General features: G+C 41.6%; 1 protein-coding gene across 1 annotated transcript; it reads left to right on the top strand.

The window, feature by feature from the left end:
* Nucleotides 1-246: 246 nt before the first annotated feature.
* On the top strand, nt 247-10,355 carry NDP (norrin cystine knot growth factor NDP). Its single transcript, XM_055565201.1, has 2 exons — nt 247-420; nt 10,081-10,355. Exons 1-2 carry the CDS (start codon nt 247-249, stop codon nt 10,306-10,308), a joined length of 402 nt encoding a protein of 133 aa, XP_055421176.1. The 3' UTR covers nt 10,309-10,355.
* Nucleotides 10,356-14,589: the final 4,234 nt, after the last annotated feature.

A 14,589-nucleotide genomic window follows, 5' to 3' on the forward strand; every position in this document is an offset into this window, starting at 1 on the left:
AATGTTTCTGGGGAAAATAATTTCTGCTTTCATTCCAGTTGTGCAGCAGATACAGTGATGACGGACCACGAGTGCAAAGAGTAAGACGAAACTCCGGCATACAAAGGACAATGACAAGCAGAAAGCTCCAACCAGATCCTGCCCTTTCTTTGAAAGGAACTGGAGCCTAGGAGGTGAAGGCATTTCCAATTTTTAGTCCTCTGCCTCCCTCTGCTGTTCTTCTTGAGAAGTTTTTCTCTTACAACAATGAGAAATCATGTACTAGCTGCATCCTTTTCTATGCTCTCCCTGCTGGCGCTAATGGGAGATACAGACAGCAAAACAGAGAGCTCATTCATGATGGACTCGGATCCTCGACGCTGCATGAGGCACCACTATGTTGATTCTATCAGTCACCCGCTATACAAGTGTAGCTCCAAGGTAAGACCAAGATCTCTGTGAGATATCCTTACTCCCAGAAACAGGAGAGAAGGCCTATTCTTATAACAAGAGATGGGGAACTATATGGCTGACCCATAGGGACTGCCACAGAATCACGCTTTCAGGGTTTCCCACCATGCTTTCAACTGTTGTCAATAAAGCTGCCTAACTGACCATGTACATACCTAGCTACCTTCATTCTATTCAGACTGCTCAAAGTCAATAAGAAAGGCTGAAAGCTTCCACAATAAAGTTGATGCTAGGCTCAAGGTGGGAGGAGTATGTTTTATCCTTGGCTGTGAAATTGATGAGCAGTGGTATCCTTGTTCAAGAAAGAAAAATGGTGTCTACATGTTATCATAATTCCTTCTATCTCCACCAGCAATGAAGAGGAAGGGGATACAAGCAATATGATTGTGCATTGGAACATACTTCTTGGTGGGCTCTTCAAATAGTTTTCTGGTCCATACCTTTCTCTTACTGCCATGTTTATGTTAAAATGAATTCAAAAGAAAAATGGCCTTTTGATAAGTTATTATTTTACCTTGATTATACAAGTCATTCTTGTTTGGTGCAGGTTATATATATATTTTTTGCACAGGCAAAAATGATGTCTCAGTGTTGAAATGGAGCGTATGAAGTAATACCATGCTTAAACATCACCAAGAGTGGCCAGCCACATGGACCACCCAGAAGGGAGGCACACAGTAGGGAAAAATAGACTCAGAAGGAGACTTCTCACGACTGTCACTGCTCCCAGTCACATGAATGAAATTTGCCCACATTTGGTAAATAAGAATTTGTTTAGCTCAACCTCAGAGATTTTCATTTCCAACCCTGAGACTAAAACCACTTAAATATTCTCATATGGCATGCATTTTTTTAATTACCAGTATAATTAAGAAGTTTTGGTAATATCAACCACTAAAACTGAGACCATATAAATTAATGGCTCTCCTCTCCATTTAAAAACATTACGACTTCTGTCTCCTGTTAAAATTTCCATAGCGTCTCTGAGTATAGCTCAGTGATGATGGTTTGTTTTAGTTTAGGGAGATCAGAATTTGGATTAACTCACTTTAACCAAAACTTCTTATTTGTACTTGTTGAACTAAAAAAAAAAAAGCAGTAACTACATAAACTTGAAATTGTGCAAGCCTGCAATTCCTTCTTAGGAAAGATTATAAAACAAATTAAGAAAAAACAATCAGGACATGTTCTCACAGCTGTGATTGCTGAGTAGCTGTAGGCCTGAGGTGAGATGGACTAGAGCAATTACTCATTTCTCCTCCACTCCCCCTACAGAGACCACTAGTACTTCGTGTTTCTTATTCCATGGATGATTTCTCCCTCTACTGAGTTGTCCTCTATAATCATGATTCTTTTTAAAAAAGAAAAAAAAATTCAGGGACTTCCTTGATGGTCCAGTGGTTAAGACTCTGCACTCTGACTGCAAGGGGCACAGGTTCGATCCCTGGTGGGGGGCACTAAAATATCCCACATGCTGCAAGATGAGGCCAAAAATAAGTTAAAAAGAAAGGAAATAAAATTATTTCAAAGAAAGTGTTCACTTGATGATAGGAAAGAACAGGAAAATTGAAACATTTCTAAAAACTAAAGAACAAGCTGAGATTTGATGAAATGATGGTGGAGCGGCTTAGAAATTATCACATTAGTTAAGGAAAGGTCAAAGGAGAGATAGCCTTAACTCGAACCCAACAAACTCATGGTGCTTGAGCATGAGTCCTAGAAACAGACTTTAGTCCACCTTTGGTCACCTCTGTTTCTTCCAGAATACCATGATAAACAGCGCAAAATCGTGATTGTAGAAAAATGTTTGTAATTTCATGGGAACAATCTGTTTTCAAACATAACAAACTATCCCTAATATAGCAATAGTTTTATGTAAATGGTGCTTGCAGTTATAAACCTTGCTTCCTTGTCCATAAAATATGCCTGGCAGAATCTCAACTACCCAGACCTTCTCTGGATTAAATTTTCTCTATGTATTCAGGAATAAAAATTGCTTTTCATTTTGAGATGTTCTATAAATCTTAATTCTCACAGACTCAGGCTAGTTTATCTGGTGTCTGGTCTTTGGAAGACAGATAAAGTGGAGCTTTTTGACGCATGCTCAAGGAAGAAAGAGCATTTGCTTAAAATTTTAAAATGTGTCCGGCACCTCATACTCTATGATCTAATCATTGCTGACAAACCTATGATGGAAGGCTTTATCATCCCCATTTTACAAGTAAGGAAAGCTGAAACCTGAAAGAAGTGTTAAGTGGATTGGTCAATGTCAGTTAGCTCAGGATTGGCAATGTCTGCCTTGGAGTGTTCATCTATCAATTCATCTTTCATTCAATTCATTCGTCTTTCATCTGGCTCTTCCTATTTTGGAGATATGCAAATACAATGCAAGAGCCACTATTTATTTTTTATTATTTTAAAAAAATTATTGAAGTATAGCTGATTTACATTGCTGTGTTAATTTCCTCTGTACAGAAAAGTGACTCAGTTTCACATACATATAGATATATATATGTGTGTATATATATATGTGCTTGTTCATATTCTTTTCCATTATGGTTTGTCACAGGATATTGAATATAGTTCCCTATGCTATACAGTAGGACCTTGTTGTTTATCCATTCTATATATAATAGTTTGCCTCTGCTAATGCCAAACTCCCATTCTTTCTCTCCCCACCCCTTCTCCCCCTTGGCAATCACAAATCTGTTCTCTATGTCTGAGTCTGTTTCTATTTTGTAGATATGCTGATTGATACCGTATTTTAGATTCCACATACAAATGATATCATATGGTATTTGTCTTTATCTTTCTGATTTACTTCACTTAGTATGGTAATCTCTAGATCCATCCATGTTGCTGCAAATGGGAGCTGGTATTTAGAAGTCTAGGCTCAACTTCTGGTCTGCTGAAAATAATGATTTACACTCAACAATATCTGTAGAAAAATTAAAATAGTAGGGAAAGCTTTTCTGGGACCCTCCCATGAGACTGTTTCCCCTCACTCTGAACTTGCAGCTGGTCAGCCCTGGGGGCCTGTCTCCTATCTCCTAGCAATTTTGGAAAGGGCTGACAGAGTCAAGCAGAAAGGACCAGCCACCATGGTCCACGAAGGAGGTCAGTGTGGCCACAGGTTACGATGTGCCTGCTGACTTTCAGCAACAGCTTCTAGGATTTGGTGCAAAAGATTCAGGGAGTGGCAGCTTCATTGACAGTCTTCCCTGGAATTTTTAGTAAAGGTGGTAGAGCAAACAAGTAAGGGGTCAGAGGTTAGTGGAAATGAGTTATCTGGGGAATCTTCAAGGGAACTGAGGCATCCCAGGCTTTGAAGTGAGAAAGACCTGGTTTTAAATTCCAGTTCCCCAGTTTGTGAAATTCCAGCTTCACACTGACTAAGGGTGACTTAGGGGCAAGTGAAAGCATTCTTTGGTGCCTCAGTTTCTTCCTATGTGAAGCTAACGCTGTCTTCCAAAAGGTATGGGTCTGGGTATTGGTGGTAATATTTGTAACGCATCCAGCTTAGTATCTGGCATCTAATAGACATTAATAAATGATAGTGTGATCTTGATGAAGTTTTAAACTGGACAGGTGTTTAGACTCACTCTTCTATTTCAGTCACCACTGAAACCTCAATAAGTATTGGGATCTCCTACAGCCTTAAAGGATTAGGAAAATGAAGCTCACTGCAGTTCTTGTTAAACACAGAGACCTGGTGGGGGTGGGGAAGCGCACAGAGGGGCAAAGTAAATGTAAGCCACTGTACTGGGTGCTGAAAGGGAGGATCCAAGTCAAAAGGGAACAGATCGAGCCGTCTGACCTCCCTTCTCAGGTGAGCGGAGGAAGGAGGGCTTGGTAGGGTGTGTTCTGGATTCAGGGCAAGGAGAGGTGTTCAGGAATCGAGGCTGGGAAAGCGAGTCCACAGGACAGGGCTGTGAAGTCTGAGCTGGGTGAGGAACAGGAGATGGCGGCACCAAGCCAGGAGTGGGGAAGAAGGGCATATGGTTGTGTGAACTCTGAAGGGCCACAGGAGCAAGCAGGCAGCGGCCAAAGGAGAAGAAGGAGGAGGATTCAGGGGACAAAGCCTGGGGAAATTCCCTAAGGAAAGGGGACCTTTGATGCCCAGGCTGAGCCTCAAGGTTGAGAAGAGGGGATTAGGATCCCTGAGCCATTTCCTAGTGCTGCCCATGAAGCTCATGGAGAAATGAGGGGAATCGGGAATATTGAGTTTATAACACAATTGCCTACTGGATGGATATGACTTGATTTTTTTTTAAAAAGGAACAAATTTATACTGTGGTGGGTAGTTGAGGCACAAAAGTTAAAAGAAAACACAGGCTACATTTTTGCCCTCATCATGCTTATAAGTAAAGTGGGGAGAGAGGAAAGGGAAGCATTCGGTGTGCAGAAGTCTCTTCATGTCAGTTTGAGTTGTAACCGGAGTAAAGGGACCAGGTTCTAGCTGGAATCCACTAAGTTTCCACCCGCCCTATGAGAGCTCACCCCACCACCCACAACTACTTCCTCCCCCTGGGTGCCATTTTGTGGATGCCCTAAGCCTGACATGGACCCTTCAGAGGTTGACCTGGGTCTCTGGGGATGAGCTAAACCATCATTTATCAATGATGTTGGTGAGGTGAGGAAGGGGAGAAACAGAGGTGAGTCATGTTTCTGAGGAGAAAGCGGGGTGCTTCAAGGGGTGCCATGGAATAAGGGATGCTCACTGCTAAGAAAACGCAAAAAATTTTTCTCACTCGATTGAGCTAAAATAGCCAAAACCCTGTTCTGATAGTGAAGGATGGAACAGGTGGGTCTTTATTCTGATAGTGATGGAGACCATGACCTGCACCAGGAATTCATGGGGTCTCCACATGACAGGAAAAGAAAGTGGCTTTGGAGAGGGTGAGTCTTTCAACAGGGGTGATGAAAACCATCTGTGTTTGGGTTTTCTCCCTCTTGGAAGACGCTTGTGTATTGCAGCAAAAGACATAACTATCTAAGAACTGTGGTAGGTCACCAGAGAGAGTGGGAGCCTGAGGTATCTGGCTGCAATCCTTGGGCTGGCCCCAGGAATCACAGCTGGCTACAACCCTCACAATGTAGCCTGAACTTGTTTATGACCAACTAGCATCTTATGCTAGAAACTTGAGAGCTTGAAAGGCTGACTTTTATGCCCTGACAGTATAGCACCACAGTTAGGAGAGAGAGCTCAGGAATCGTGGGGTCTTGGTTCAGAAACTTGGCCCTCCATTGTACAGCTGTGTGACTTCAGGCAGATAACTTATCCTCTGTCTTTGAATTTCTTAATTTGTAAAGTGGGGAGAGTTTACCTTTTGAAATGGTTGTTAAGTATTAAGTTGCCTGTGAAGGTCTTGGCACAGTGCCTGGAGCCTAGTAAATGCTCAATACATGTTATATATCATCATCATTATTCTTTTATTACTACCCAAGGACCTTCTGTTGCTCTTAGCCTCAGCACATGGAAATCAGATTAGAAAATGAAAAAAGTCTATCCTTGAGCAAATCCTCTGAACCCGGCAGCTCTGTTTATGTTAAAAAGAACTAGATTTCACATCCAGCCAGAGCCAAGCGATTCCAAGGTTGGGGAGATACAATTAGGCTGCTGGAGAAGTTGCCTAACTTCCTAGCATCAAGCCATAAGATAGCAAAAATTGAACCTGACCAAAAGCAGATACTATGTATCTGTCACACACACACACACACATTACCACCCCCACCCTCCCCAGTTCAAGCTGTGAAAAATCAATAGAAGTTTGTATGAGCAATAACCACCTATTGAACCCACTCCTGTAGGGGTGCAGCTCCATGTGGGTTCTTTGTCCAAAAATGTTCATTTCTTGATTTGATAATGGAGCAGTGTGTATGGTCTCCATTAAGAGTAGTTAAGTGCACTGCAAAATGCAGAGGAATTAATAAAATACAGCCAGGTCACCCATGTATGAGGAATGTGCTTGAGCTTAAGCTGGGGGCCAGTGTGTTTTGGCAGGTAAACTGATGCTTGAAGGTGTCAAAGGTCTATTGAATTGAAGGATGGATTGGTGACCAGTTAGAGGGTGTGTGGTATCATCCAGTGAATTGCTGGGAGGTTGTGGGAGTCTTTCAATCACTGGGGAATGGAGTTGGGCAAGAGACTTGACAGTGGAGGAGATATTATTTAGGACTGTCATCGCTCTTAGAAGATTCAGCTGTGCTTAAGTTTAGAGATAGTGATGATGGGTCCCAAGAAGCCCATACATAAGAAAAAGGTCAGACTTGTTATATGGTTAGGACTCCATATCGTAGGCAGGTCAAAGTAGATAACAGTAAGGGGTGAGTTGGCTCATGCCTCAGGAAAGCATCTTAATATTAGGAGGCATGATATTACAGTGCCTTAGACTAGGGCTTTGGTTTTAGACAGACCTGGATTTGATTTCAGCTCTGCCTTTTACCAGATAGGTGAGTCTGGGGAATTTATTTAAACTCTCTAAAGCCCCAGTCTCCTCATCTGTAATAATGATACAGATAATAATAGTATCTTTCACAGAAGATTGTTATGAGAATTAAATGAAATAACATGTTGTAAGCATTCGATAAATGTTAGCTTCCATCACTGGTGGTGTGTGCATGCTCAGTAGTGTCCAATTCCTTGAGACCCCATGGGTTCTTCTGTCCATGGGATTTTCCAGTCAAAAAAACTGGAACGAATTGCCATTTCCTGATCCAGGGATGGAACCCGCCTCTCTTACATCTCCATGTCTCATTTGGATATGACACACCATATGTCTTTGCCCTTCTGAATGAAGTCTGCTGCCACAGCTTAGCTCTATCTATCCAGACTGAAACTGAATCTCGAAAGACTCCATTTGTAGAGGTGATCCTTTGAAGAACTATTCATCTGCCTAATAGATGATCCACATTAGAGATGAGCAATTTTAACATTACTCCAAAGTGAGATGTGAAGGAACTATTTCCATGTACTATCAAGGGTGAGAAGAGACTGGGAAGACCTTGAACTTTTTCTCTCATTAGATGGATGGAGCGGGCACCAATAACTGGCATGTGTGATACAGACTTGTGGCATAGTCTCTCAAAACCAGTTTCAGATCATGTCTGCTTTCTCTGTCAATGTGAAGAGCAGGCAGGGTAGATTCAAACCTTTAATACAATCAAAATGACTTACAGCTGCCATTTTTTCCCTGCCTCTGTGACCTTTCAGAGAAAATAAATCAGTAGGTCTAGTCCAACGTATCCTTCACCAAGCCCTGCTAGTCTCATATTCTCTTGTTGGTTGCTAAGAGATTATTGAATTCACCCAGCATCTTTTCAGATATTGATGTTAATGAGTTCTAATTACCAGAAGTCATCTTTGCCTTTTGGAAAGATGGGCAGTCCATTTACTTCTTTTAATTCTTGGGCATTAAATTCTGTCCTATAGGATGATATTAGAGATGATAATAGCTGGTGAGTTTTAATAATAATTGCTAATTCTTAAAATACCATGAGATAAATGTCAAACAGCTTCATGCATATTTATGGACTGTTTAATCTTTTATTTGAATAGTTCCACTTTTTATGTTCTTGTGGGTTCTGGAAGAATAGGGCAACTTTTTTTCCATCACTTAATGTGAAATTCACCAAGCAAGACCCTCCCACATAAACAGACCAATAATCTCAGGTTTCCACCACCTTCTGTGCCCCAATATATAATGTTCCATAGCTTAATGAATCAAGCTACCCACCCTTCTCCCACTATGACTACCACTCCCAGGATACCATTTATGTATGGTACACATAAATGAGTCTCTGCTCCATCCTTTTAATCTGTATGCAAAATATAAGGTTTGTGCTTATATCCATTGTTTGCTGGAAAACTTCGGTAACTTGCATCAGATTCTTAAAGGGTCTGTTTACTAAAGACACATTAAGAGCCCCTATAAAGAATCTTCCCAGGTAGCTCAAGTGGTAAAGAATCTGCCTGCGATGTGGGAGATCCAGGTTCGATCCCTGGGTAGGGAAGATCCCTTGGAGAAGGGCATGGCAACCCACTCCAGTATCCTTGCCTAGGGAATTCCATGGACAGAGGAGCCTGGTGGCTCCATGGAGTCAACAAAGAGTCAGACACAACCGAGTGACTAACAGTTTCACTTTCATAAAGAACACACAGCCTCTGCTACTTAAACCTAAGCTTTATTATCGTCCTAGCCTATCATTGGAAATGGAGATGGTCAGAATGAATGCATCCTAATATTTGCCTTAAACGACTCTGAAAATGCAATTGCACGTAATCTTAGTCTTCTGCAACATATATGCCCAGAAGTGTGATTCCAGGTCTCAAAACATCCCGTTTCTATTTCACTCTCTTGTTTCAAGTTGTAGTGTCCCGAATAGTTCTTCCTAAGCATCATTAGGTTATTCTCTTTTTCTTCTTCAGAAAACATATTCTTTTCTCTTTAGTAATTTCCTGTAGATAGCAAATTTCTTTTCTTTAGTCATTCTTTATTTACCCCCGATTGCAGTTTGGAATGACGTTCTACATTTTGAGACTGATGGAACTGGCATGGAGCCAATGGTAAACTACCACCTGTCAGTAAAAATTTCTTTTATTCTTTGGTTTTCATTTGCACATCATGGTGGTGGGCTGTGTTCAGTGGTACTAAATCCCCAGCGCACCTTCAGAATCACCTAAAGAGCTTGGAAAACCATGAAAGTCTGGGCTCGACTCCAGAGGATATAAATTCACTTGGCCTGAGATGGGGCCTGAGTGTTGACATTTTAGAAGCAAATTTGCAGCAATGTAGAGATGGTTGGATAGCATCACCGATCCAATGGACATGAACCTGGGCAAACGCTGGGAGATAGTGAGGGACAGGGAGGCCTGGTGTGATGCAGTCCATGGGGTCTCACAGAGTCAGACATGACTTAGCAATTGAACAACAACCACGGGTGATGCTATCATACTTCATATTTTCGTGTATAATGACAGATACAGATTCTTTTTCACTTAGGTTGGGAAATTTCATTGAATAGCAGCTGAAAGGCCAGTTTCAATTGGGAAAATTCATTTATGTCTGTGGCAAACTTTATTTTGATGAAAAGTTGCACTAGCATTTTACCACCAGATGAAAAAAAATGAGGAACTTTTAAGCAAAAAGCATGTACATATCAGGCTTTGTTTTGAATGAATCTTTTCCCCCAGTCCTTAATGTAAAGATCTTGTGTTATAACTTTTAAAGCCATAACGATAAGAGTGCTAAACTGTGGACTTAAAAGTAGATGTGTAAATATTTTTACACTGGTCTCTTCCAGCAGGAACTCATCCAGCCAGGAGTGTTAGGGCCTTTTAAAGGATACTTTGGAACTTGGCTAAGGTTTTGGCTTCCCCGTGGGTAACTGGGCTTCCCAGGTGGCACTAGTAGTAAAGAACCCGCCTGCCAATGCAGGAGACATAAGAGATGTAGGTTCGATCCCTGGGTCCGAAAGATCTCCTGGAGGAGGGCATGGCAATCCACTCTAGTATTCTTGCCTGGAGAATCCCATGGACAGAGGAGCCTGGCAGGCTACAGTCCATCGAGTCACAATGGAAACGACTTACCATGCACGCACGTGGGGTAACCATTTCTTTTCTCTCCCCAGATGGTACTCCTGGCCCGGTGTGAGGGACACTGCAGCCAGGCGTCACGGTCTGAGCCCTTGGTCTCCTTCAGCACTGTCCTCAAGCAGCCCTTCCGCTCCTCCTGTCACTGCTGCCGGCCCCAGACGTCCAAGCTGAAGGCACTGCGGCTGCGCTGCTCCGGGGGCATGCGACTCACGGCCACCTACCGGTACATCCTCTCCTGTCACTGTGAGGAGTGCAGCTCCTGAGGCCTGCTGTTGAGTGGCTTCTGGATGGGACAGACCCTCCCCCTTGCTGAGGCAGTTCAACCAGCCAGGGAAGGACTGGCAAGGGAAGAGTTAAGGCAAAAAAAAAAAATATATATATATATATGTATGTATGTAGCAATTCCCACGGGATTCTGCATATTCTAGTAATAAAGAGTCTACATGCTTGTTGACAGAGATACTCTGGGAACTTGTTTTCCATTCCCATCTCCTTTCCTTGCTACAATTTCTTTTGGTTCCTTTTCAGATTCGGGCATTTCCCCCTTTAGTGCTGAATGCCATCTGGGCTTCCAACCATTCAGCATTAGTGGGAAAAGCGGGCTCCCAGGCAAGAGTGGATCAGGCTGTCACAGTTTTAGTATTGATGACGGAAGCATTTGCTTTGGAAAGCAGGAAAGCTGAATTCTTTCTGGGACATCCTCTGGCTTTTTTTTTTTTTTAAGTCTTGTGACTGGGTCTAAGGTTGCCCTTGCTGCTAAATATTACCAATTTCAAATTCCGGGCACCAAGCATGTGGATATGTTTAGCCAGGTTCATTCACAGCCAGCTAACTGATGTTAAAATCACTAACAAGCAGATTCTCCTATGTGATGCTGGAACTCTGATAGCCATCATTATTATTCAGAAGTGACTTTGGGAAAGTAAAAGTGGCATAAAGAATTTGTCACCTTGAAGCTCTCTCAGATAAATTATGGTAATGTATAGTAAGAGAGCAGACTTTTAAAGACCTGCACAAATATGGATCCTGCACTGACTTTGAAAAAGCCATATATGTACTAGTGGCATGGAAAATGCTCTATACTCATGCATGCAAATTAGACAACCAAGTACAAATATCTTTGTGGGTGTGCTATAGCTTTAGCCATGTCGTGGGCGTCATTCTCTCATATCCACTTGTCCATGGGACTCTTGCTGCCAAAAATGGTGGCCTGGCTCATTTTCTTAATATTTGGTTCAAATAGATTTTGGTCCTTGAGGCTCAAAATTGGAGTTATTCCCATGTTTTGAAATAAAAAGAGAGTATCTTCAAAATCTTGACGGTGTAAGGATTGTTTTTTCCTACTCAACGCTAGGACGCATCCCCTATGGTGTGTGAGGGGGATCCAGAAATAGAGGGAGGTAAGGTTTCAGAAGATACTGGGTGGGGACATTTGTTTGAAAATCAATGTACTAGGGTAGTGGGGGCTTATGAAATGTGGCTTTTAGTCTCAGAATCTAGCTTATTGAATGGGCACAAAATCTGGTGCATCTCTTAGGCACTATTCTCAGAAGAAAATAAGTATCCATAAATGAAGTCTGAAGAACCAGAAGGAAAACAAATGGTTCATAGACAATGGTTTCTGTGCCATTCTGTGCCCATTGATCCAGGGCCAATGGTACTTAGGAGCATTGCAAGAATACTCATGGTGCTGGCATAGTGCTGTGTCCACTTTAAGCATCTCAACACTAACCCAGGCTGGCAACTCAGCTTCCAAGGCAACTGTGACACCTTGCTGTCTTGGTTCACCAGAGATGACGGTGCATCCCACTGTAGTTAACACAAGAATTACATTTCCTGTAGTGATGATGGTTTTATACATTCTTTGGCATAACTTTCACACGTTTTTAAGAAAGCCAGCAGGATTAAATTTATATTTGTGGCTTTGGAACAGAATGAGACTAATATATTAAACCTTGACCTTGATCTAACCTTCATGGTGACAGAGCCAGCCAGTCCACTAAATTGGAGGTTCTCCTCATTCTGAAGGCAAATGTGTAGTGGTAATTTGAATCATTATAGAAGAGAAATTTGGTCATAAAAAAAAGAATTAAATTTAACACCTAAAGTTGAATTGTTATAATTCATAACTGATAACGAAAGTATTAACTGCTGGTCACATTTATAGCTATTCTTTCATGTCAGTAATCAAAAAGTGAAAATAGTGCTTCTAGTCTTAAAATATCTCTTCCTGGCTTGGAAAACAATTTGCTTTGAGAGTCATATGCCCTAAACTAAATCTTTATTTCCTTGCTACCAATGTGGGACTGGAGGGGGGCAGTTTTATGACTCATATTTTCCAAATTCTCTGAAAGCCATAGAAAGTGTTTCCTCCCAATTCTATTACATGGTCTATTGTCAAAGTTTCCCCCATGGAAAAAAGTAGAATATGCTTGGAACGTTAGAGAACAGTGGCATTGGGAGAGCCATTAAAAAGCTTCCGTCCTCCTCTCTCTGAGCAAATGGAGACCTGCAGAAACCCTGGAATTTGCCCAAAGTCATACACTTAGTCCTGGATTTCAGACTAGAACCCAGACTTCCTGTTCTCCACAACCATGAGTTCTTCCCTTCCCATTGCCCCTGAAAGGAGTCCTGCTTTTCTCAGGATCTTGGATGTTGACTATGGTGAATGGGCTGGAAAAGAGCATAGCGAGACACAGTAAAATTTAATGGGGCATATCAAGGCTGAGACAGAGGAAAAAGAGTTATAATTTTCCAAAAGACCTAAAAATAGCCCTGGGAATGGAGAGAATTTAGACATTATTGGATAGTAAGTTACTATGGAATTTTCACTATATCTTTAAAAAATTAAACATATTTAGCCATATGTTAATGTCTACCCCTAAGGACTGAGAGATAACTAAATGAAAACATTGATCAGTTAAAAACACTGCATTCTTGAAATGCCGAAGGAATGTCTTCCCCATTTGCTCTGAATGAATAAAGGGAAATTATGTTATACTTTTAGCAACTTACATCTTTAAGATATGTGTGATAATCCACAATTGTGAAGGGCAAGCCTCTTATAAGCTGATCTTCAGTTCAGTTCAGTAACTCAGTCGTGTCCTACTTTTTGCAACCCCATGGACTGCAGCACTCCAGTCTTCCCTGTCCATCACCAACTCCCGGAGCTTACTCGAACTCATGTCCATTGAGTCAATGATGCCATCCAACAATCTCATCCTCTGTCGTCCTCTTCTCCTCCTGCCTTCAATCTTTCCCAGCATCTGGGTCTTTTCCAATGAGTCAGTTCTTCACATCAGGTGGCCAAATTATTGGAGTTTCAGCTTCAGCATCAGTCCTTCCAATGAATATTCAGGGCTGATTTCCTTTAGGATAAGGATAAGGATTTCCTTTAGGGTAAGTTGATCTTACCCTCATAATTTATAAGCATTTAATAATAATGTGTTAATAGTGCAGTAGAAAATGGAGAGGTTTATGGACTGAACTGATTTTCTTGAGTTCTCAATTTCCCAGACCAATCACTTTAGTTTTCTTCATGTAACCACCTGAATTTTCCTCAGAAACTTAGAATGAAGAACAATTCAACTGGTTTGGGTCTTGAGGAAATAACAATTGGTTTTCTTCTAAACTCAAGTGTTTGCTAATCCACTCAACCCATGATTTTGTATTAGGTAGAATGTGATGCCTACATGTTATGACTGGGGAACTGTTTAGGTAAGTTGATTTCTTTCTTGTGACCTTGGAGAAGTTAAGATACAGATTTACTTTTGGTTACTTTTTCAGGCCCCATTGAAACATACACACTTGAATAAGACAGCTACACAAGATGAAACACCAAATGCATGGGTAGTTGGGAGGGCTTAGATCAGAAATGGAAGCCATATCCTGCTGATGCTGATTCATGACCCCAGGACACAGTCACATCTGGGTAGACAGACAAGCCCATTCCCTTCAGGAACTAGAATAATGGAAAGGCTTGGATCTGGGCAGAAAGGTTCTACCCAAGCTCTGCCATAGGTATATTGTTACATCCCAGAAAGACTGCCCATTGAAACACCTTAGTAACATCTGTTTTAATGTACAAACAAGTACCCAGCCACCACTTGCTGAAGGACAATAGTTCATGTGAAAATGACATCATATGCCAACAAATCAAAGTTTTCCCTGAATTCTTCATTATATTTATGAAATATTTTGGTAGATTCTACTGGAAATCTATGAAAACATGGGTAAATTATTTAACTCAATTATGAATGTAATTACAAATTTCTCATTGATTCCAGTTCAGTTCAGCCGCTCAGTCATGTCCGACTCTTTGCGACCCCATGAATCGAAGCACGCCAGGCCTTCCTGTCCATCACCAACTCCCGGAGTTCACTCAGACTCATGTCCATCGAGTCGGTGATGCCATCCAGCCATCTCATCCTCTGTTGTCCTCTTCTCCTCCTGCCCCCAATCCCTCCCAGCATCAGAGTCTTTTCCAATGAGTCAACTCTTCGCATGAGGTGGCCAAAGTACTGGAGTTTCAGCTTTAGCATCAT

Source organism: Bubalus kerabau, chromosome X (assembly GCF_029407905.1).
Source record: "Bubalus kerabau isolate K-KA32 ecotype Philippines breed swamp buffalo chromosome X, PCC_UOA_SB_1v2, whole genome shotgun sequence".
NCBI classification, from domain to species: domain Eukaryota; kingdom Metazoa; phylum Chordata; class Mammalia; order Artiodactyla; family Bovidae; genus Bubalus; species Bubalus kerabau.

What these genes read in the sequence shown, in the direction of transcription:
- NDP (XM_055565201.1), top strand. Translation starts at nt 247, where the DNA reads ATGAGAAATCATGTACTAGCTGCATCCTTTTCTATGCTCTCCCTGCTG. An exon ending in TATACAAGTGTAGCTCCAAG is followed by an intron (nt 421 to 10,080) that starts GTAAGACCAAGA and finishes TTCTCTCCCCAG; the next exon opens with ATGGTACTCCTGGCCCGGTG.